This window comes from Polistes dominula, unplaced genomic scaffold (assembly GCF_049000335.1).
Source record: "Polistes dominula isolate Pdom_NZ unplaced genomic scaffold, Pdom_raw_medaka contig_82, whole genome shotgun sequence".
Classification (NCBI taxonomy): domain Eukaryota; kingdom Metazoa; phylum Arthropoda; class Insecta; order Hymenoptera; family Vespidae; genus Polistes; species Polistes dominula.
The window spans coordinates 5996176-6021422 of NW_028301046.1; the positions used below are offsets into that span (position 1 = coordinate 5996176).

General features: G+C 33.5%; 1 protein-coding gene across 5 annotated transcripts in view; it reads right to left on the reverse strand.

Annotated features, from left to right (window-relative positions):
• LOC107074612 (uncharacterized) overlaps window positions 1–24263 on the reverse strand; it is a 46681-nt gene extending 22418 nt beyond the window's left edge. Inside the window, exons 1-2 of one of the 5 annotated variants that reach the window (XM_089175171.1) lie at window positions 24111–24263; window positions 18450–18636 (exon numbers count right to left, since the gene is read on the reverse strand). In XM_089175171.1, coding sequence (XP_089031297.1) covers window positions 18450–18552 — 103 coding nt within the window. In that variant the 5' untranslated portion in view covers window positions 18553–18636; window positions 24111–24263. Of the gene's footprint in view, window positions 1–1008; window positions 1211–18449; window positions 20215–24110 lie in introns of those variants that run through there. The other 4 variants (XM_015336197.2, XM_089175169.1, XM_089175172.1 and 1 more) reach the window with 4 other exon arrangements.
• Between the last annotated feature and the right edge of the window lie 984 nt (window positions 24264–25247).

Here is a 25247-nt window from a genome sequence, read left to right on the forward strand (position 1 = left end):
CAAACAGGACGAAGGGAACGACGAGAGTAGAGGTTATATAGAGGAGCCTTTAGACTCGGTCATTTTCCGACCGGTAAATTTCCATACAAACAGCACACCATTACTGCCATCATCTCTTGGGTTGCTTTTGCTGTTGATGTTGGTTGGCTTATACCAGTGGCAACAGTAGGATTAGTATTAACTGACTTTTCTCTCTTGTCATACTTTTTTAACCCCAAACTCCTTTTTCTAATGTCATATCACCTAAATCAACTTTTAACGATTTCTACTACGTTCGAAGTTAAACAAATATAAAACATATTTTAACAAAGAATGAAAACGTTATTTGAATTAAGGATTAACCGTCAAAAAAAAGTAGACGGCGTCATGGAAAAATCGATTTCACTGCTAGGTAAATCGAAACGAATTCGAAAAGAAAATTATTTCCCTTGCAATGGGAACGGATTTAAATGATTTTGTTCTTATGTTTCTTTTTTATTTTTGTTTATCTTTTTTATTATGTATAACTAAGATCATATTTATCAACGAGAGAAAGTGATGGATGAAATGGCGATTAGAAAGAAGAAAAAAATAAGAAGAATGACAAACATGGACTACGGTTCGTTTCTATTATCATTCAAATTTCATAAATCAGATCTCTAGAACGTGACTTTGGGTGACAAGTCGTTCAAAAAAATATCTATCTCACGTTCTACGAGTCGAATTTTTTTGGTAGTCAACAACGAAGACATTTTCATGGAGATAAAACGAGACGTAAATTATTTTCAATAGGTTTCTCAAAAGATATGAGATAATCCAAAGTGGTGTCTCGTAAATATATATTTAAAAATGATTTACTTTTTAAACGCAACGTAACTCAAAGCAACGGGTTAGGTCAGGATCGTATTTTTTCATTTTATTTTTTTCGAAAGAGAAAAATCGATAAGATGACTGAGAGACAGAGAGAGAGAGAGAGAGAGAGAGAGAGAAAAACGTATCGACGTTAAAATGTTGGAACAGAACCCTTACCTACAACGGAGTCCCTTCGAACATAGAACGAATCCTCTTCACGGTGAGCACATACCGCGTGAGAAAAGGGTGCGAACTTTGATGCTTCCTAGCAACATTGTTGCATAGTAGTAGTAGTAGTTGTTGTTGTTGTTGTAGTCGTAGTCGTAGGTAAGGTGTGTGTCTTTCGTCGGTGATTACGATTTTCCGCTGGTTCGTTATACTAAACGTGAAGGAACTTCGTAAGGGTAGGAGAGTGAAAGTCAAAGAGAGAAAGAGAGAAAGAGAGAAAGAGAGAGAGAGAGAGGAAGAAAAAGAGAGAGAGAGAAAGTAGACAGGGAAATAAATTATTTTCCCTCCGACTCGTTTTTTTGATCCCTTATGGTTACCCTTTTAGCATAATTCACCGTTTGCCTTTTTATTTTCCTTGTTCCTCCTCTTTATCTATAGTTCCGCGTCTTACCTCACGAAAAAAGAGAAACCGAGCTGAGTAAACAGTGCATCAGTCTAATGGAAATCAAATTGAAGTTACGAGAGAGAAAGAAAGAGAAAGAGAAAGAGAGAGAGAAAGAGAGAGAGAAAGAGAGAGAGAAAAAGAGGAACAGATAGAAAGAAGAGAAGTAAAGAAAAAGAGAAAGAAAGAATTCGCGGAAGAAGAAACAGTGTAGTAAAAAGGACCGGTTTAGCATTCTCGCTGCTAACCAACCCCCTTCGTTTTCTTTTTCGTATTACTGACCAAAATACCATAGCGAAGAGTCCCTCATTGGCTCTCTCTCTCTCTCTCTCTCTCTTCCCTGGGATTAAAAACTCTACAACAGTATTGAGCTATGAAAAGGGTCGAGCTTGTTTGCTTTTTTGAGAAAGCCAAACGCAGCACACTGGTGCCTTTGTCAAGAGTACCTAGAGTACAATAGCGTTTGTCAAGAATTCCATTCTTGTGTAGACCAAGTGTGGTCGAGCATGTTAAGGATTGTTATTACATGAATCATTTGCGCGTGGTAAACTTATTATGTATACACAATCATTAAGAATCATCGATTATGACAATAATATCGATCGAATTCAATGAAATCATATTGGAAAGAAATTCTTATTACGATAGTGATATTTATGACGATGAAAAAAGTGGCGCTACGAGAGAGAGAGAGAGAGAGAGAGAGAGATTTAAAACGAGATTTTTCGTTGACGATTCAATCTAGGTACGACCCTAAAAAAAAAGGCGAGGCAGATCGAGATAACATTGTCGCGTGATTTTTCGTTGACTAGCATTGTACGGGGGAACACAGCTGGTCAAAGGGTTGCTATCGCCATTACCGTCAATTTTGCCCCTTGATTCGAGAAGGAGCAGCAGCAACCCTACTACTTCTTTCTAGAGAAGAAAATAATAATAAAAAAAGAAAAAAAAGCAAAGAAAGATGTGTACGATAGAGAGGAGAACGGCTTCGTGTAACTCCTTCGATTGAAAAAAAATTAATTGTCCCACCGGTTTTTAACGATGCTAACTTACCGCCTAGTGGTAAAGCATCACTCGACTTTTATTATTAAACGGGACCAAAACCTAGATACTTTGAATTATTGAAATACGAAGCATCTCGTTAGTTAAGAACGAATGAATAAATGATCAAAAATAATAATATCGTAAAATTTTGAACACGTAACAAACGGAACTGACTGGACTCTACATTATGAAAACCTAATTTTCTCCACAGGTTCTTTTCGAATTGCTTTTCATTCGATATCCTTTTGCAGGATGAAGAAAAAACAAGCTCGAAGAGGGGTGTAACCCGATGCGAGAATTAGGGCTGCGAGTTTCGGAAACACCTAATTGACGGATGAAAACTGTTGGATACCCGTGACCGTTGGAGAAACGATTTATCGCGAGAAACAACGATTAATAGAAGAAGGAAGTTAGCTGTGGGCGTTTACGATACTGCGTACCCTACCCTCCTACCCCTTTTTTTAAAAAGTTACTGGCTATACCACCCAAGGGGTTGCGTTGCTTTTTTCATTCCGATGGGGACTCGCCACGGTTCCTTGAAATTACAAATGGTATGTTCTATAAGAAAAAGAAAAAAAAGGGTTGCTATGAGCCTATATCGATGAGAATCGACAAAATGCATTTTTTTTCTTTCGTCATGCGGGCACACATACACATACATATACACATATACGGAGAAATACTAATACAGAGACTAAGAAGAACTTCGAAATGATGCAGCAGCTGCAACCGCCTTGCTTTCTTGCAATTATTACACAAGGGTTACACGCACGTAACACACCTCTTTGGATAATGAAAGCCAGGGCGTCAGAAGATGCATGATTTGCCTGCCATGCTCGAAACCTTCATACAAATTGTTTCTTCTTTTACCTTTTTTTCTTTCTTTCTTTCTTTCTTTCTTTCTTTCTTTTTTTTCTTTCTTTCTTTTTTTTCTTTCTTTCTTTCTTTCTTTCTTTTTTTCTTTCTTTATTTTCTTCTCTTTCTTTCTCTTTCTTTCTCTATTCATTCTTCTTTTCGAAAAATCATTAGTTACAGCTGGCACCTTTTTCTCAATATTCCAATAGAACTTGTAAACACAAATATCTTGTCAACGCTTTTCTCTTTCAAGAAAAATAAAAAAGAAATTACTAGAATAAGTGAACCTGTCAGAAAAAAGTTACCGTAAGCAGGCTTACGTCTCTCTGTTTTTTTCTTTAACGACGAAAAAATAAAAAAAATAAAAAACATGAAACGAGATTAGTCGAAATATAATACAAATCGGTTTTTAATGCAAAATAATTCAAAAAATATATTTTCCCTTGCACCCATCAAGATAATATTCTTCCTCGTGCTATTTGAAAAAAAATGAGACGAGTATGGTCGTAGAGTAAGATAGGTTTATAATAAAAAAAATAATTAAAAAAACATATAATATATTAACCTTCTTTTCCCCCATTCAAGGAAAGAAACATCCCTCGCGTTATCTGAGAACTTTCTCACAGAATCCGTCCAGACATCCTGTCAGTTCATCATAGCTCCTGACGTCAGTGTCGTTCTTGCAACGATGTATGTTACATTGAGTGTCAATGCATACGTTTCAAAAGAAAGAAAGATATATATATATATATATATATATATGTAAAGAGAGAGAGAGAGAGAAAGAGAAAGAAGAGAGGAAGAGTGAGAGAGAGAGAGAGAGAGAGAGAGAGAAAGAGAAAGAAGAGAGGAAGAGAGAGAGAGAAAAAGCAAGAAAATTTTTCTACAAGACTATGAGAAAAGACCAGTTCCTGCAGCAAAGAAAGAAAGAGATAGGCTGGTTTTGAAAAAGAAGGCGCCGAGAAGAAGGACGAAACTTCCGACGAGGAGTGCCATCAATTTTAATACTTCGAAAGAGAGAGAGAGAGAGAGAGAGAGATAACGAGAAAACCAAACTGTTTCCATTTCTCTCCCTCTCTCTTTCTCTCTCTCTCGCTGTTTCTTTCTTTCTTCCACTTTTATCGGAAATAATGAAAAATTAAAAAAAAGCGGATTGGCAGATAAAATTCGACCTTCGATCATTATTCGCATTTACCAAGGCAATAGATAACAGCTTATCTCGATAGAAAAACAAGAATAAGAACAAAAATATAATAATGAAAAAGGAATACGTAGTCATTACTGCGGATTAAGGTTGGTTGGTTGGTTGGCTTGGTATATCTCGTCTCTTTATTTTTCTAACGATCGTTCATCCATAAGACGATGATGTTCGACGATATTAGATGATAGAAACGCGAGACGATAGTTCTGGGTCAACGCGATACGTCTCAACCACAAATCGGGACGACCATTGCAATGATTTAACTTACGATAGACTAAGAAGGAGAAAGAAAAATAGTGTGTGTATGAGAGAGAGAAAGAAGAGAAAGAGAGAAAGAGAGAGAGAGAAAATACGTATTAGAATTCATAATAAATCAGGGATCGTAATTTAAAGTGGGTTGAATTCCTCTTCTCTATCGACTCTCGATCCCGTTTTGTGTCACGCTATTCTTTGATTATGTGATTTAACGCGCCACGATATTTTTTATGAATCCAATTATTTCTATTAGTGAAACTCTTTCATAATTTATCGATCATTTTATTATTTTATTACAATTTTTAAGCTTTAATAAAAAACAAGAATAATTTTTTCTAAATTAGAAATGATGGTAAAATAGATAATTATAATTATACAATATAATCGTTTGAATCGTTTGATATTAATTTTTGTTGAATAAAAAACACATTTTACTGAAATTTCATGAAGAATGTAAAACTAATAATGGTCCATGTTTAATAAAAGTAATTAGACTGAAAGACCAAACTAACTAACTAACTATCTAACTAAATAAGGAATAAACGAACGGAAGGAGAGACGGAAGAAGAAGAAGAAGAAGAAGAAGAAGAAGAAGAAGAAGAAGAAGAAGAAGAAGAAGAAGAAGAAGAAGAAGAAGAAGAAGAAGAAGAAGAAGAAGAAGGTACAGGTGGAGATTCATGGATCGTTCTACTTATCCTCGACTTGTATAGCGGCGAATGGCCGCTTAGTTAACCCACAAAAAAAGTCTGGCTAGCGGTTAGATAGGAGAGCGTGCAGTCTTGCTGAAATATAACGAGCATGAGTTGCATCGAAGGTGGCTGCCTCGTTATCGGAATCATTCCAGTTTCCAACGTATCTATGTATGTGTAAGTAAATATATATATAAATAAATATACATATGTATATGTATGTGTGTGTCTATGTAAGTAACTTGTGTACATTTACGAGACCAAGCGAGAGAAAAAGTGGTCCCTTTTTTTATCATTTCTTTCCTCTTTTATTTTATTATATATATATATATATATATTTTTTTTTTTCTCCCAGCTTCGGTATGTGTGTAACACGCCGCGTGTTATGCGCTTATGCTCTCATCTTGCTAATAACATAATACTCCTTGGTAATTTAATGTCTTATTCGCAAAGTGAGTCGACATAGTCGGGAGAGAGGGAGAGAGAGACTCAAATTGCTCCTCGTTACCGGCAAATTTTGTATCGCATGCATATAACGCATACAACAAATACAAAATACATATATGTGAATACACACGTATACGACAATAACGGAACGACATATTCTCGCACTCTCGTAATTACATGGTGGAGAACGAGGACGACAAAAATCAGATGGGATTAGAACGAAGAATGAAGAAAATCATTTCCTCGACGACAAAATAACGAAATAAGTGGAACGCGTACGATAATACTCGAATCTTGAAATAATCTGATAGACTTATTTTAGACTTTGGCAAATATCGATCAAACGTAGCAGTTGTTGCCACTTGCTTACTCACTATAGTATAATGTTTCCAATTAACAACGATGAATACGATTGTCAAAATTCAATATTCAACGTTTTAACACATTGATTGAAACGTGTTTCAGGATTCCGATATAAAAAAAAATCATATTATATTATTTAAACAAACTACGAGATAACTCTACTAGTAGTATCGTAGTTGGATATTCCATAAGTATTTGTTTTTATTTTCTACATTATTTCATCACACGATTGTAAACATTTTCTATCATTTAATCTACACAATCTTTTTTTTATTAATTTTTTATATTCCAGAATTTTCTTTTCACAACGATCATTCGCATCTTCCTTTCTTTATTTTTTTTTTATTTTTATCGAATATATCATACAAGCCCAGTCAGCTGTTTCCCACCTTTTGACTCTCTCGTCATCAAAACCGTGAACTATCTTCTTTCAGGATCTTCCTTACACTGCCCCCTTTTTGCTTTCAATTCTATTCATTCCCTCTTTGATTCTTCAAGTCTTGTCCACTTCGTTTACGATTTTCTTCACGTTCTCATAATCGAGAAAAGGTGAACGAACTTTCAGAAGATTAAAGAAGGGTTCATTCATTCCAATCAAAAAAATTTCAAACAAAAATCCATTGTATAATATTTCGAATAAGGTGATTTTTATTCTATATACACTCACTTGACCAGAACAAGTCGGCAATGTTAATAAATTATTATTTTTATAGATCAATAAAATTGAACATAAGTAAGCATACATTTGTTCTGTCTCTTTCATTTCTTACGAATATAAATAAGACACCCGTTATAATTTCTCTCTCTCTCTTTTTCTTTTTCTCAAACCATATCCTGTCCACATAACACACACACGCACACACACGCACACACACGCACACGATATTCCTATCAGCTGTTCAATAAAGACACGCCCGACGATCCTTCTCTTCGTACAAAATGAATTCGGACGTTTCTTTTTTAAAGTTCCCCTCCCATCCCCTCCCTCCTCTTTTTTTCTTTCTTTCTTTCTCTCTTCTTCTTACGTTCCCCCTTTTATCATATGTCTCCTCTATCATTATCAACCCTATGACCTGACATGCAAGATGCTTCCCATCTACAGAGTTAAACCAATCATCCGAGAGTACAGTCAGTTGAAGAAAATTTGGTCGAAAGAATAATTATTGTGACATATACTTTAACATTTAAGAGATAGATGATCTTTCATTTTTAGACCTTTTTGTACATGATCGTCACGTTTGTATGTGTGTGTGTATCTGGGTAAGTTCTTAATTACCCTTTGCGGTCTTTTTAATCATCTTTCATTTAGAAGACACGTTGTATACTCGTAAATGTCCTTACTTTTTCGACCATTTATGAAATTTTTTTTACATATATGTATGTATGTGTGCGTGTGTATATGTGTATATATGCTTATATACATCGTCTAAAAAGTTTTATGTGCGTATATACGCATATATACATAGTCTACAAAGTTTTATGCGTGTGTTATGTGTGTATCCTTATATATGTCATCTAAAAAGTTGTGTATGTGATATAAAAAAAGAAAGGAGATGCAGAAGTAAGAAAGAAAAGTTTCCGACGGGTCGTTTAATTCGTTCCAAGAGGATACTTTCTCCTTCCATCTTTTGCGATCTCGGCAACGTTCGTATCAACGAACTTTCTTCGCACTTTTTCTCCATAGCCCAAGCGGACAAGACGAGGGCGTCTAATTGCGCCCACTTGAAAGAGACTCGCAGACTCCTTGTCAAGCGTTTCTAATTAATTTGTGCATGTATATATACGCCAATGATGAAAAAAGAAAGGAGACAAAAAGAAAGAGAAAAAAGAAAGAAAAAAAAAGAGAGAGAGCAGTAACGCACGTGCTCGAGAAGAACCATGTCCGGTTTTAAGTACTGGAAAGCTCGAGAAAAACCATAGTTTATGTGATATCTCGACAAGAAATTTTCTAATACGAAACAATACTATCTAGAAGAAAATCCTGAAACTATAAATAATATTATGTTTAATATTAATATAAAAAAAAGAAAAAAAAGAAACAGAAAATCTATTCTTATGCATTATCGAACAGGTAAACACTGACCGATGTAATTAAACATTTTTGGTAGAATTTTGTTTAATCGAGCATTTAAGAATTCACGTTTTCTTTTATTTTTAATTATACAAAGTGTTGGTAAAATATTATAGGAAATACAACTGAAACACTCTATATATTACACACACGTTCCACCCCATTTTCGAGATACTTCTTTTATAACAGTAAACTGTAACACTATTTACACGATATATTTTTTTCTTTTTTTAAGAACGATCTGAATATACATATTTTAATAAGCTTCGTAAAATAAATATTGCATATATAATATTTCTAAAAAATATCAACTTTTCTTTATATTTTCTTTTATACCGATGGAATGTATTTATGCAATTTTCATGTTATATAGTATAACAATTATAACAATACTATATAAATTTCATTTATAATATCTAATATATTAATAATATTAAGAAATTACTACAAAATGAAATTACAAAGTACTAAAAAATAAATAAAATAAAATAAAATAAAATGAGAAGAGAAAGATCGAGTAAGTAAATAATTAGTAAGTAAATGATTTAGTTGAAGAACACTTTCTGCTCGTTAGAAAATCTATTAGATATACCTAATCGAGAATGTAGCTGCTGTTCACTTCTTCCATACGAGAGAGTCCTCGGATCTCTCGTAGATCCTGGATCACTTGGTGATGTCGGGTTAGCACGATTCCGACTCTGACTACGACGAAGAACAAGAAGAAGAAGAAACGCATTTTCACAACCGCTTTTCCCTCGACAAGAAGACTGGTTGGTTTGTCGATTGGTCTGTCGGTCTGTTGGTCGATGGAATCGGAGTTGAACCCGGTTCGACGTGCTGTTCTACACGATTCTTTTCTACAGAATCTTCTTTTTATTTGTATTTTTATTCTTCTTCTTCTTCATCGTCATATTCTATCCTTTTCTTACTTATACATCTGACTACCTAGAAATCCGGCTTAAAGGGGTCGCGACAGAACCATGTCGATAGGATCGAAGGAAAAAAAAAAGAAATGATGGATAAACGTTGGGAAAATGTTTACGTGTCTCTTATCGTTTCTACTGATAGCTATGTATGTTTAACATAATGAAAACGTAGAATAAGAAGAAGAGAAATGAGGAGGACAGTTTTAATCATAATCAAAACAAATCATAATAATAATCTAAAAGAATCAAAATCTTTAAATAGAACGATAGGTGTTCTTGATACTTGTCAAAAATATTTTTGTCAAAATAACGAAATAATATTGAAACTCATGAAGATTCACAATCCATTGTTTTACGAATCGTAAACACGATTTTCTTAAATTTTTATAAAAAAGCATAATTTATATACGTAAAGGATATATTTTATCTTCAACATGGATCGCGCGATATGGAATATAATTCTCTCGTATTCTCTTATTTCTATTTCTTTTTTTCTTTCTACTTTTATTGTCTTCCTCGTAAATTTTGTCAATCGAGTATATATATGTGTAATCGTAACTATAATTTATCGATAGAAGATAGAATGTTATAATATATTATAAACTCGAAGGAAGGAACGCAGTATAAACGCGTGGCCAAACGTATCCGTGATTTATAATCTTAAATGGTAAATGGCACGAGAAGCTCGAACGCGCTCGAATCCCAAATACGTGTAAAAGAAGATTGTCGAGTGTTTAGTGAAAGGCAAAGATCAGAGTCTCGTTTGTGGCCGAGATTCGAATCGAACGACAACGAACCTACCCTAAGTCACGACAAAGATTGTCGACGTGCGTTTAACCTATTCCAACTGAACACCTCGCATGTATTCCATCTGTTTATGTTGTTTAAGTATAAAAAAATATACATTTTTATAATATTTTCGTTAAGTTTATATTCATCGAAAATTATCTTATATGTGTATTTAATATAATATTGATTTTAGTACAAAGTTTCCTCGTATGCTAATGATCAGGTAAAACCAATTATTGTTTTCTTCTTTTTTTTTATTTCATATTTTCTATTTAACTTTTCCAAATAGTTTTAAATTATTTTTTAATCGATGTTTAAATTACTTATCTTCATCGTGACTGCAGTTCGAATTTTTGAATTATACGATCTTAAAACAATCAATTCAATTTTATTACAGACATAATCAAAAATTGGGTTACGTATGATAATTAATAAATAAAAAAAAATTAGAAAATAAATATCGCGTATATGTTATAGTCGAGATAATTTTTCGAGAATACTTTCAGCTCGTTAGAAAATCTATTAGATACACCTAATCGAGAATTGTGAGCTCTCTTTCGTACGAGAAATTACTTGGATATCATAGATATACACGCGCATACATTCATAAATACCATGGTACACATACTACGATAGCCAAAGCAATGCTACGATATACGCAATTTAGCACATATACAGTTTTACACAAACACGTATATATAAATACTTACATATCTTTATATCTAGAAATCTATTCGAGATATCTCGATAATCAATTACTTTCCTCGAAAACCAGATTCTCGAATTGGATTTTGAAAGAGGACGACTGACTCTATTAGAGTAGTATAATAATTAATTTTTCCATCGAAAAAGTAGAATGCAATCAGGTAAGATTATCATTCTTCTTCTTCTTCTTCTTCTTCTTCTTCTTCTTCTTATTATTATTATTATTATTATTATTATTATTATTATTAACATTATTATTGCCAATCGAGAGGAAGAATTTCGTTTTGGCAATTACGATCGAATTCTAGGCCTTTCAAACCGGATAAAGTTTGATTCGAATGATGCGAGCAAATTTTAATTAATTCGCAATTGAACGATAGGAATAAATTAACGAAATAGTACGAGTGAAAGATAGAAAGATAGAAAAGGCAAAAAAAAGAGAGAGACAGAGAGAGAGAAAAAAATTGAATAATATTTCGATCAAATCCAACGAACAGTTTTGTACGAGAATTTCAAACATCTTTTCAGATATTTCAAGCTTTATCTTTTTATCCATGTTGTTTGAAGAGAAAGCTTATTCGTTTGCTGACGACTAATACGATGAAGATTCTCTTGCTCTAATTTTACCTTTAATAGAAAAAAAGAGAAATAGAGAGAGAGAGAGAGACCTATATGAGGATTATTCCTTTTAAAAGTTCACTACCAGCATGGATGGTATTTCTCAGGAGGTTTCATATCAAAAGGGCTTCTCTTTTTCTCTTCCTTTCTTTCCTTCTCTTTCGCTCTCTTTAAAAACGTTCAAAGTATATGATCAAATAGGGTAGAAACGTATCTACATGAACATCTTATAATCCCCGGTCGTAGCTAGTTTTCATCAATGGTACTTATGGAGCGTGCTTAATTCTATACTGTGCTTTAATTTTCGATCCTATTTACAACATCAGAATAACTTTCGTAGAATTTAAATCCCAAGTAAAGAACTAGACCAGAATGATCGTATTAGACGATCGTACGATCAAATTCGTGTAGATCGAGTTTGAATTTAAACTTAAATTTTATATCAAAAATATTCACCGACGATAGAAAAAAAATATGTTGATTTCGTGTTAAAGAACAAAAGATATTTCGAATGAGACAACAACGAAAACGAAAGGATAGATTTTTATTGATGCTGGATTATTCTGACTGTCGGATAATAACAACGTGAGAATCAAGCGAGAACTCGAATTTATATGAAATCATTCGCATTTAAAGTGTATCGGATTTTATATATATATTGTTTTGTATTTACTGCTAAAATGAAGAAAAAAAAGAAAGAAGAAAAAACAAAATCGAATGAAAGAAGAAATTCGAAATTACTTTTCGAACTACCTGATATAAGAAAGGGAGAATTAAATTGGAAGAAAAGAAAGTTTCGATCAAAATATAAAATTGAATCTCCGAGATGAGAAAATCCTCTCAAGGGATTCTCCTCCTCTTCTTCTTCTTCTTCTTCTTCGTCTTCTAATGGCAACATCTTCGCACCTTGAAATCCAGTTTTATCGGCACTATCTACGCCGGGCATATATCTACGTCGAAAGTGTGAAGCTCGTGTCACCATTTGCGTATGACACTCGTGTGCTGCGTCTGTTTTTCTTTCTCTTTCTCTCACTCACTTTCGTGAGGTTCTTGAGGGGGTCCTATGAGCTATTTACGGAGACGCCATGTCCCTCACACTGCCACAAAGACTTCTTTTATATTCTCTCTCTCTATCTCTTTTCATACACGCACGCACGCACGCGCACACGCGCACACGCGCACACACACACACACACGCGCACACACACACACGCGCGCACACACACACACAGACACGCACACACACAGACACACACACACACTTTCTATTTCTGTCTCACTCAACCACGACTCAAATTTCGCGAAAAATCATCGGAGAAGAGAGGGAAAGATAGAAAAGGACCCGATAACGATTCTACGTGCTGAAAAAAAAAAAAATAAAATAAAATATGAAGAGAGCAGAAAGAGGGCAAGTAGGTTAATAAAAAAGTTTCGATCGTTCGCAATGAAACAAGGGGAGAAAGACAGAAAGAAAGAGAGGGAAGAAAGAGAAAAGGCTTTTAAAAGAACACCCTTCGACCCTGAAATTGAAGCAGCACACGTGGTAAAGTTCGTGCAACTTGAATCTTCTCTCTTTTTCTTTCCTTCCTTCCTTCCTTCCTTCCTTCCTTCTTTCTTTCTTTCTTTCTTTCTTTCTTTCTTTCTTTCTTTCTTTCTTTCTCCCCCTATTATTTTCGAACAAGATATCCTGTGGAAAATCATTCACCAACGACCTGCTGCTTGCTTGCTCGTTCACGGAAGAAGACGCAAATTCGCTTCTATTACGAATTTCCGCTCGATTAAATGTCCAATTTAAAACTAGTAATGTGTTTAGAAACAGTAGAATTGAAAGTCCTCATTCTATCTAATAGATCATCGGTTGCATTGTTTGAGAAAGTCTCGTTGATATATTTTAAAGAAAATTAAACATTTGTTTTAATTTTTTTTTTATTACTTTCATCTCTCATTGCTATTTATTTTTTCTTACAATCTGCTTTTTTTCAAAAATCCAATCGATACGATCCTTCTATTCTATTTTTATGTGTGTATGTGTGTGTGTTTTTCTTTTCCTTTTTATTTCTATCGTAAAGATATAATTTGTTGATATAGGTGTAGTACGCACGTTTGTTTGCGTTAGCACATTTGCGTATCGCGATGAAACTGGCACTGGCGCTGGCGCTGACGATAAATTATGCAAATTTAACGCGACACGTGCTTCTACATGGTTTCTGAATAAGAAGGTTGTGTGAGCAAGCAGCAACAGTAAAACAAAGTCGATCGATTGGTAAAAGAAAAGAAAAGAAGAGATAGAGAGAGAGAGAGAGAGAGAGAGAGATTTTCTATTCTTTACCTAGTTTATTTCAAACTGTTATCGCAACTTCGATAATTTATTTAATATCTTTTTAGCATCGAATTCCTTCAATATATTTTTTTTTCTCTTCATCATCGATTCTTCGTCGTTTTACTTGCGAAAGAGTAGTAGCTGTCTCTCTTTCTCTCTCTCTCTCATTGCTGTTGCTTGCTTGCTCGTCTCGTAATTTTTATTCTTCCTTTTTAACCGTACCGAACTACTACAACACGTTCTACCTCAGTTGTTACAGGCATCCGTTAGAAAGTAAAGAAACCTATGGATTTCTTCCTTAGAATTGTACCTCTTAGATTTATGATATGCTCCTTTGGTTACCAGCAAAAACTTCTAATCTCCCTGGTTGAACAAAATCAACCGTTTATCCAGGCTGGTTCTATGCATTTCTCGTTGTTGTAATTATATGAATAGAATTATAATGCAACGAACTTTGCAATCGTAGAAACGGATGGACAAACACGTTGATTATTGGAGATAAGCTATTTTTATTATTTGTTAAAAAGGAAGAAAAACTTAAGAATCAACTTTCTCACGCAATTTGTTTGTTTTTTCTTTTTTTCGTAATAAAAATTATACGACAACGTCAAATTTTTTGGTTCTCTGCGAAGAGATAATTAAGATTTATGAAAAAGAAAATTGTACATTTTATTTAAAGATTACAAATATAATTATCAGTATTTTTTTAAGGAATTGTTTTATTTAACACTTAAACTGAAACTAAGTTGACAATTATTTGCGTACAATTAATAATAAATACATAAAATATATTAAAATAATAATTAAAATTAAATAAATATTGTTTATTGGCCGAACACGATTGAACGATACGATAAAAATAGTGTTTAAAAAAAAAAAGAAGGAAAAAAAGGATGAATAAGACAGAAATTTGTTGATGGCGAGCCGAAGGTGCGACCAAGTGTAAAATCTAAGGTCAATCGGGGCTCACCCGTTAGAAGTGAAAGGGTTGGCTAGCATTAATCGTATCTGCGGGGTGAAAAGGCAGGTACAGGCGGCGGCGGTAAGTAAAACCAGCACAGCTATACTAATGGGCTCAGCTCACCTGCTTTCCTTTTACTGTATCTTGACCTGCGCGGTAAAACGATGGTATTTAGGTACTCCACTTTTGCTACGAAATTAAAACAATCCTAATAAGATATATTTGAACATTTATGGTCATTCGGTACATTATTGCTACTCGAACCGGAAACTGTGTATATGACATATTTTCTCGGAAGCCTTTTATTAGAATTCTCTTCAGAATTTTCAACTAACACCGATTGGGATGGGGTCAGATAGTATTTTACGATAACTTTTCGAGCTACCGCTATTATTAGTAATATGATTCATTATTTGTGTATTCGAATGGCAATGGTGTCAACAAAGTCGTAATTCTAGAATCTAAAGGAATAAGATTACTGCTAACCAATCCACTTAAATATATCTTCTTATCAAGATACTTTCCAACGAGGGATTATAAATCAACTCGAGCGTTCGTTACATTACGTTTAAATCAATCATACAGAAATCGATATTATGCATCTGTTGAATCTACTTAAATATATAATTTCAACAAAATTCGATATATTAATATCATTGCAAAAATATTTTGTATAATATTAAACAAATATGATTTGAAAAATACCTACAAATAAAAATACAACGAATATTTTTTTTCCAATTTTCTATTACAAACTTGAACGAATTCGCGCAAATTATTATACGTTCAATTAAATCATTCCATAATTTCGAGAAAAGAAAATAGTAAAGAAATAAAAAAATCGAAGAGTCAACAAGTTTAATAACACAATAGCAAAACGTCGAGATACATGACATTAAGAATGGTTGGTAATATAACGATAGGTGTCAGGGCTACTATGTAAGTACGTAAGTAAGCAACATCGATACTTCAAAAAGGACTAATAAAAGAAAAGAAAAGAGAAAAAAAGAAAAAGAAAAAAGATAAGAAACATGTACAAATAAGAAAATAAGATGTGTCTTTCTCTCTCTTTTTTCTTTCTCTCTTTTTCTCTCCCTGTCGAGGCGAGAATCAACGTGGTGGTTCTCACCTCGTCGTCGAGAGACATTTCCCGCTTGTCGCCTCGTTTTCACGTCCAGCTTTACCTCTTACATACCCTCCACTAGTCGCTGGATAACCGCATAAAAGTATCCCGTTACCACGGTAGCCCAGATACCGGATTACGAAGCACGAATTGTCAATCGTGTGCGACGAACGAGACGAGACTTTAAAAGGCCTTTCAAAGGTTGCAAGATATGAACAAAGAAAAAAGAGAGAGAAAATAAACGATTACAATCGAATTAACATATCGATTTTGAACACCTTTTTTTCTTCAAAATCAAAGGAATTTGTAATTTTCGAAAGGGAAAAAGATCATTGACGAAATGTGAGAGATATCGGAACATCTTATTTATTAAAATGAAAGAAAAAGAGAGGAAAAAATAAACGATTAATATAGGATTTAAAATATCGATCTTGAAATATTTGTAAAATTTCTACGGAATTTTGTGAAAGGGAAGGTTTCTTAAAAACATTGACGAGAGATGAGGGCTCAGGAGAAGATCTTACTATAGTTGTAACGCTATGATATTTAAATGTCAAAGTAGCAGGATCCTCTTCTAAGGGTTAAAGTACGCTTTCACGGATAAAATTAAAGTCGAAGAAATATCCTTCGAGATTTGAAGATTATGATCATATGATGGACTAGTATTCTGATTATATTATGTAGTTTCTATCTCTCTCTCTCTCTCTCTCTCTCTCTCTCTCCCTCTCTCACTCTCTCTTACATGTATGACATAATTAGAAGTTTATTGACTTATTGAACACGATGAGTTGGTTATAATTTTGGTACGCAAATAGAAAAAAAACGATTAATCGATAATTAGGTCTGTTTTAAACCTAATCTATCGAATTATTGGAAAATCTGTGATATCGGTAACAATAATAGAATTCAAAGAGTTGTGTTGAGAGTTAGAGGAGTAGATAAAACTCTATTATGTCGTAATAACAGGATCGAATGAATCACGGGGTCGGTAATGTCAGGATCGGTAAATCGGTGAATCGGTGAACGGATAGCTAGCTTACATACGATTTTCCCTTTTTTCTCTTTCTCTTTTAGCTTATCAAAATTGTACTGCCTATTATATCTAAATCTACTTATCGTATAACTCTAAATGTCGTTTTTATAATTTAAAATAATTCATGTTTCTTATTATGTTTAATAAATTAAATTACCATTGTATTAAAAATTAGTTAAATTAATTAATTATGTTTAAAATACGAGGCTGGGTTGAAAAATGTTGAGCATCAATAAAAAATACTTATCTGTTTTTTAAATAAAAGTGAGTTTGATCTAACGAAATTGATTCTATGTTAGGTTCAAATCATCTCGAATAAGCCACATGTAAATAAAACCATAATAATTAAAAATAAAAAATTAATTTATATATAATAATAAAAGAACAAAATTTGCATATCATTTTAAATAATAAAGATAATGAAACGGTTTAAAAATAATGTAAATAATAAATAATACGTCGTTAAGAAAATATTAATTCATCAAATGTACGAACGTACAAGGGTTGTTGTTGATCGAAAAGTATTGAGTGTCAATATGTAAAAAGAACTTTTATTTTTCTTCCAAAATGAAATTGAGCTTGAGAAAGAGAAAAGAATTGTTTCTATATTGGATTTATACAAACTTTCCAGCTCACCCTCTTATTAAAAATTCTTTTACAAAAGTCTGTAAGATATTCATTTACACGCGAGATCGAGAAATGGAAGGGATCGACGAACTCGATGGCATTTCGGCCTTTCGAATCCTCATTATGTCAAAGAATGTTAAGCGTTCTCTAAAGTGATATAGTAGGTAAGCCATTTCTTTTTGAAACGAATATACAAACCCGGCTATCGTATTCTCTCGTTGCGGTTATCAATCAGGATATCCGCGTGCGGTTAGAAATTAATTGTGTTCAGATAAAGCGAAAGTACATAGATAAAATAAAATAACAGACGGTTGGAAGATTAGGTTAATAAACCGCAACGAGATTGAATAACAAAATTGTGCTGCTCGATATATGCGAGATCCTCGGTTGATGATGATGCTGCTGATGGTGATGCTGATGCTGATGCTGATGATGATAATGATGTTTTATTCGTCTAATTCATTCTTCCTAAAAATTCTCTTTTTCCATTACCTATCATTCAAAACATTCACTCTGACTTGACCTATATGATATAAATAAATCAAAGAGAAAGTAAACAAGCGTTAAATGCAGCTTCATCGAGCTAATTGTTTTTTCATCTGCGACATCTACTTTTTTGTCTCGACGAACAAATTACTGGAAATGTAATAAAAAAAAAATAAAAAAAATAAAATACACGTCGAGTGAAAGCAGCTCGTACTCGTCCTCTATTTCTATCTTCTTCTCTTTCTCTTTCTCTTTCTCTCTCTTTCTCTCTCGTATATACATACGTGTTTATACACACATATATATATATATAAGATACGTAACGCATACTCTGATCGATCTCACTCGAATAGCCGGAGCGTTTTATCGATCAAATATTTGGGATAGAGAATTCCATAGAGAGAAACCCTTAGAATATCGGATAGAAATAAAATTTTTCACATTGAAAACATAACTGTAAAGAAAAATTAAAAAAAAAAGTAAACGGAAACTTACCCCTAATTTTGGTTTCCTGTCGATCGAGGGGCGTTATGCGCGGGTGGTTCTGCTGTCCTGGCTTCTTCAGCAGAACACCCACCACCTGTGGCGCCATCATCATCTCCACCAGCTTTTCTTTATTCTTCACTTCCTTCTTGATAAACTTCCCACCAATCTTCTACTTCTTCTTCTCCCTCTTCCCAACCTAACCCGCCACACGATAAACAATAAATGATATTCAATCGATAGTCAACATCGTTTTTCTTGAAGCTCCACGCGATACGAAAACAAAAAAATAAGAAAACCAATAGACGAAATAAAATCACGTTTTTAAATTGAGGAATTTAAATAAACGAACAAACAACACACACACGAGTCACAATTGTCGTCGGTGTCAAATCGCTTCTTCTTTTAACAATCAACATCAGCAAAATTTCATGCGAATTTAGCTCTCCCAATCATTCCGATTTCTTCCTTTCCTCCTTCTCTTTAACCTTTTTTCTTTTTCTTCTTTCTTCGTCGAAATAACAGAGCACACGTAAAAGATAAAAAGAAAAAATGAAAAAAAGGGGAAAAAGGTGGCGACGCTCTTTATTGGTCGAGGCGCCGACAATTCGACGATCTAGAAGGCGCCGTCGTTCACTTTTGCAACAGTGTGTTGTCTCTCCTTCGTATTTATTATATTATCGTTAAACAAGATTATTCAAGAGACAACTCTTCCCCGCAATAATAATATGTCGGTTTCGTTTACACTTCGACTTCAATGACGATGATCATCATCATCGTTATTATTATTATTATTATTATTTTATATTATTATTCTATATTATTAACTTTGTGTCTTCGGTTCTTCAAGAAAATTAATTCACGTTCGCTTTCTTCCACGAAATTTAACAATAACAGTTTACCAGCCCTTCGAAATTTCCTTGATCGGTCGTTTACAACATTCACTCTATTGTTGTTATGCTAAGATAAGGAAAGTGAATTTCTTCTGTCATTATTTATTTATTTATTTGTAATTTTTCTCTCTCTCTCTCTCTTTCTTTCTTTCTTTCTATATATGTATATATGTATACATCCTATTCTCTCGTTCCTGTTGAGATACAATTTATGTTTCGAAGCTCGAGGATGCATAAAAAAAACGTTCGCTGCTGTTTACACAGGTGATCCAAATGCACTACTATTTAACTTTCTACTAACACATATATACATACATACATGAATATATATATACATACATATAAATATACATACATATATTATTCTATCAAATAGTTAATCTAACGAGAGAAACTATTTAACACTTCATCACCTCCCCACCATCACTCTACGAGAATAACGAATGTTTTTCTTGCACGAATCCCGGTGACACGTTTCTAACGTTTAATCGAAACTCAAAAACCGTTTGGTGTCGCGTGGTATAGAAATAATAATATATAAACACATTAAACATCCTACCCGGCGCATGTCCGGCGAACGACTGACTCTGACTGACTAACGCTAGTGTCCCGGAGTGCATCGTGCTTATCCCCACCATTGCGGCTTCCCGACGGTAGTCTATCCACTGTCTATCCCCACTCTTCACCGGCGTAGCTGCGCAGCTACTCTTCCCATTACCCTACGGATCGTTTACCATGTTTACGCGCATCCCTTACCAGCCTAACGAGTAAAAAACACTGATTTTTTTTTCTTTCTTTCTCTTTATACTTATTTCCTTTTTCTTTTTTTCTTTCTTTTTATTTTATTTTCGTTGAAAGCGACACGATATTTGTGGAATTAATTTACGTTCATATACGCTGTCTTTAGAAAATATGTTTTTAAAGAAAACAGTTTGAAGCCTGAAATATGAGAAAAATAATTTCTTGTTTTTGTTAGGATATTCTAAACAAATAAATCGTCGTGAGGAACGTTATGAAAGAAATTATTATGAATAAATATATTTTTTACCACACATATTTATTTAACCCTCTATGGAAAAGTGTTATTTTTAAGTAACATATTCATTTTTTGGCATTTTACTTAATGAGATGGCTTATACATCTTAATTTTATAATGTCTTCGAAACAACTAATACCATATTCATGACGATTGCTAATATAATCAACGTAAAATAACAAAATAAATGTTGCGCAAACTGTCTGCAGAACAAGAGAAATTTTCTTTTTAATTGATATTATCTTGATTTCTATCGGGGTTTATAAAAGATAAAAAATTATTAATATAGTAGCTCTAAGTTTGAATATCCATAAAAACTTTTTTTTTTATTTTTTTTAAGATGAAGTTCTGTTACTTTGAAATAACAGTGGCTCATAAAGGACTCTTCTGTATATTTAAGATCAAGATTAGATGTTCCGTCAAATATCGGAAAAAGTTGAAGAATTCGTTAAAACAAACAATTCCTGACCATTTTTATCAGTTTTATTTGTAGAAAAGATACGAAAATACCAGAGGGATAGATATTCACGACAAAAATAGTTAATATTTACTTAGTTTACACCGGTGGTCAATGCTTAGTTGTTATATAAGGGAGAATGTCTAGGTTTTCTAGGCAAAAGTGGAGACATTATGGGCCGTTGTTGCCTGAAAGTTTTATTACCTGAAAGAATTTATTGTAATAAAATTGTTTAACCCTTTCGCACGGACGGGACATGTGCTGTCCCAGTCTGAGAAATTTTTCAATCAATTCAAAATTCAATCGTGAAATCACTGTTGTTGATGGTGCACTGTTATGGGGACGTTTATGCGTCTCCAAGTCCTTCAATTTTTTAGGCATAAAAGTTATTTTATCTAATAATCGCTTGGAGGAGAAATGAACTGATCTTTGTAATGGAACGCACTCGGACTGATTTTGCGCCGTATTGAAAGGGTTAAACCAAAAAATACTTGTTTTCATTTACATATATATGTTTATAAGTGATGATTATTACTTCCAAAAATTTTTGTTTATTTATAAAAAAAAATTAGGGCCCATAGAAAGTTAAATAATATACTAATGATAGCATTATCGTTAATTATTAAAATAATAAACAGTGTGTTGATTCTAATTTTAAATTGTCTGATTCTTAACAAATATAGTTGGATGGAATAGTAAAGATCTTTTTTAAGAGAAAAATATTTGTAGCATTTACAATGGTTTTCCTGTTTCTAGTAAAGCTGGTCAGGTCGATAGGACGAAAATGGACTAGATAAAAGTGGTATTCATGGTATGTTCCTTAATTTTTCTTTTTCTCGGAAACACTTTGAACACGAGTCAGGTAACTTATGTCAGAATCATCAATTTTTTGATTACTTTCATGTCTCAAAATCTTACTACATATATCATTTCACTCTCTTTCTTTCTTTCTTTCTTTATCATTCAATTTTTATTTCCTTCCGAAGCAGAGAAATAACACCTCTTAATGGATGTTTATCGATATTTACACACGAGTCATCCTGCAAGTTGGGATGCAATATTTCCATCCGATTAATCGCCAGTACCGTTTTTCTTTTTAATCCGTCGACCATAAATAGGTTACAGCCCTACAGCTTTTTCTATTTCATACGAAAATACTTTAACATACTGTATACTCCTGGATAGGATGATTCAATAACTAAAAATGAATGGAAACATTTTTTATTTTCTAAAACCATAATTCAACCATGATTTTTTCAAATAAAATTAAAATGAAAAAAAATTAAAATGTGAGAGCAGTCTTGCTTATATTCTTTAACAAGTCTAAAATATTCAAAGTTTGGTTGAGATGAGCGCTATAAAGATGCACGAAACCATGGTCACGGTTCTTCGTGTAAACTAATTAAGCTTGGTAAGCGTAGGAAACAGCGAAATTGTTCTATTAAGATGGAATACCGAGGGAACCTGTAACGGTAATAGAGTTGGTTAATAGTATTAACGATAGTAATGGTATTAAACGACGCGTGTATGCGTTTGCATGCTACAGGATGCAGGATATACGTGATCAAGCTGTGACGTTAAAACGTTTCGAGATCTATGACGACAATGCAAAAATGAAAAAATTCAGTGACATACTTTCACTCTCTATCTACGATTACTATAGTATATATGGTATATAACTCGCCACGTGATTCGTATCATTGACTCTTTAAAGTGCATATAAAATAAATCGTAAAAAAATTCGTAGGAAAATATTTCCTTGTTGTTGTAATAATAATATTTATTATTATTATTATTATTATTATTATTATTATTATTATTATTATTATTATGATAACGATGTAGTAATAATAATAAAAATAATAATGACGATAATCATCGTCATTTGATCTCATTTCATTTATGTGCTTGTATTTATTTGTGTATTCTAAACAAAATGAAAAGAAAATTACTAAAATTTAAATAAAACGAATCGCATGTTTCGATAAAAATAGAGAAAGAAAAATTCTGAGTAAAAACGTGACAGTAAAACTATCAACGATAAAGTCTCTGATACATTCTATAAATATATCACAGGGCGCTTCTGTTTATGTCACATCACGTTCTGGACCACCATAAGCTTTTGAAATTGTCACGGTTCTTAACGTTGCATTCATTTTTTCACCGTTATGGAATAGGACGTGCTGCGGCGACGACATATTAGCAGGCCCCATTGTAACATTGAATAATAAAGGGAAAAAGGAAGAAGAATGCGAAGAATAAGATGACAAAGAGAAGAGACTATTTTATTTCTGGGAGTTTTATCGTTTATGGGCAGGTGAAAAAATACGATCACCTATAAAATGTGATCATGTATGTATGTGTATGTATGTGTGTCGACGTCGAGTTCCCTCCATCGAATGAAATCTTTTTCTGCTCGACCTTTTATTTTCGGCATCGTTTACCTTTGAGATCAATCGAAAAATATAGGTTGAATAATCGAAACTTAAATTTTAAATTAGCAATGTTATCTTCGATGCAATTAATTTGTTCGATATCGTTCGATAAATTTGGGTCAGTGAAAATTGGCAAAGAAGAAGAATGGTTGATCCGGTTATTGATCTTTGATTCGGAAAAAAAACAAATAAAATAAAAACCGAATTAAAACATATCGAATCTCAATAAATCTTAGCAAAGGAAACGAGAAGAGTCAGTCGACTTTATTTACGATCGATTGCGTTCGAAGGTAGAGTGGCATTCGGTCGAGTGCTTCCAAACGAGATATTATAAGCGAACGATGCATTGATCCATGTCGAGAAAACTTGTGTATGTTTATATATATGTTTGTATGGATACGTACGTATGTATTGACATCGAACAATGCTCTATAGACCTCTCCAATGTCAGTAATGATAGTCGTTTAATATCAATATTCCGAAGGCGTTCAACGACGACACAGAAATGCCGAGAGTTTAAACTCGATAGAAGCTTAATGCGAGAATCGATATCTCGATGTTACGAAGGGAACAAAATTTATATCGCGAAATATCTATTCATTTTCACGCACGTACCCATTGTGTGAGATTATTTTTGCCGTTATCTTTTGCCGAGAATAAATGAAATATCGTTCGACCTTTTTTTTGTTTGACAAACGATAATAAAACCAACAAAAAATGTGAACGTGTTTTTTGGATTGACAAAAAAAGAAATATATTTATATAGGCGTGCATTTCGATAAAAAAAAATATATTCGTATGTAATAGAGAGACGGAAAGGTAAAATTACGAAGCTTTAAAAAAACGCTTTACTTTTATCTTTGACACACAAGGCAGACAGCAACAGCAGCAGTAACAGCAGCAGCAACAGCAGCAACGGTGGCGGCATAACGTGGATGAAATAACTTTTTCGAGGTATGCAATGTGGCAGAGTTCTGGCCGTTGGAGCTCCTGAAAATATCTCGACTGGGAGGAACGAGACGCCAGGCTGATTCTCGAATGCAAAAAGACGACGAGTACCTCGACCGAAATAAAATTCGCCTCTCTCTCGCATTGGCTGGTTAGTCTCGTTGCAAAATGTAGAACGCGAGTTTGTAACAAGAGTCGGTTGGTACCTACGATTCTTCGTTAAATTATCGTCGACCGTGGGTCTGGTAATTTCGTTTGAAACAAGGAAAAGAAAACAAAAAAGAAGAAAAAAATTCAAAAGAATGATAAAAGAGGAGGTGGAAATTTACGATCGAACTTGATCTTCGAGCGAATGAGCAAACAAGCAAGATGCTCTTTCTCCCTTCGTTAAAAATTTCTTTCTTTGGTCCAAGCAATCCGATAAAAAAACACTCGCGCGAATTTAAAAGGCAATGTTTTATAATCTTCGATGCGCCAGTTTGTTCAACGTCTCTCATTGGGATGCTTTCTGAGTCACGAGTTACACTCACTCAACGTTAGTCACGGACAATTTAATTAGAATTATCTGCCGGTTAAAAGAGAAGGAGGAGGAAAAAGAAGAAGAGAAGGCGAGTACGAGCGCGAAATAAATGTTCGAATCGATTTATTTTTCATTACAAGAATGTGTGCTTCGAAATAACGAAAAATATCAAATCGATTATTAGAAACAAAAAAGTTTTTAACAACACCTATCACTTTTTTTCAAAATCCAACGAAAAAAAAGACAAAGAAATTACCAATACTAATTGTATCAATTATTTTGTTCGTAATTATACCATAATATCTTAATTTAAAAAAATCTACAAAAAAAAATAGGAAAAATATTAATCTATCATTAGACTTACTAAAATAGAGAACACCGGTTAAGGTTTTGGAATGCTAGAAAGTAGGTGAAGAAAAAATATCTTCCAAATTCCGGAAGTTCTTTTCGTAGAATGTGCGGCCAACGATAAGGGCCAATTTGAACGAACAATTTTGCGGCACAAGCAGCACGGCAAAGCG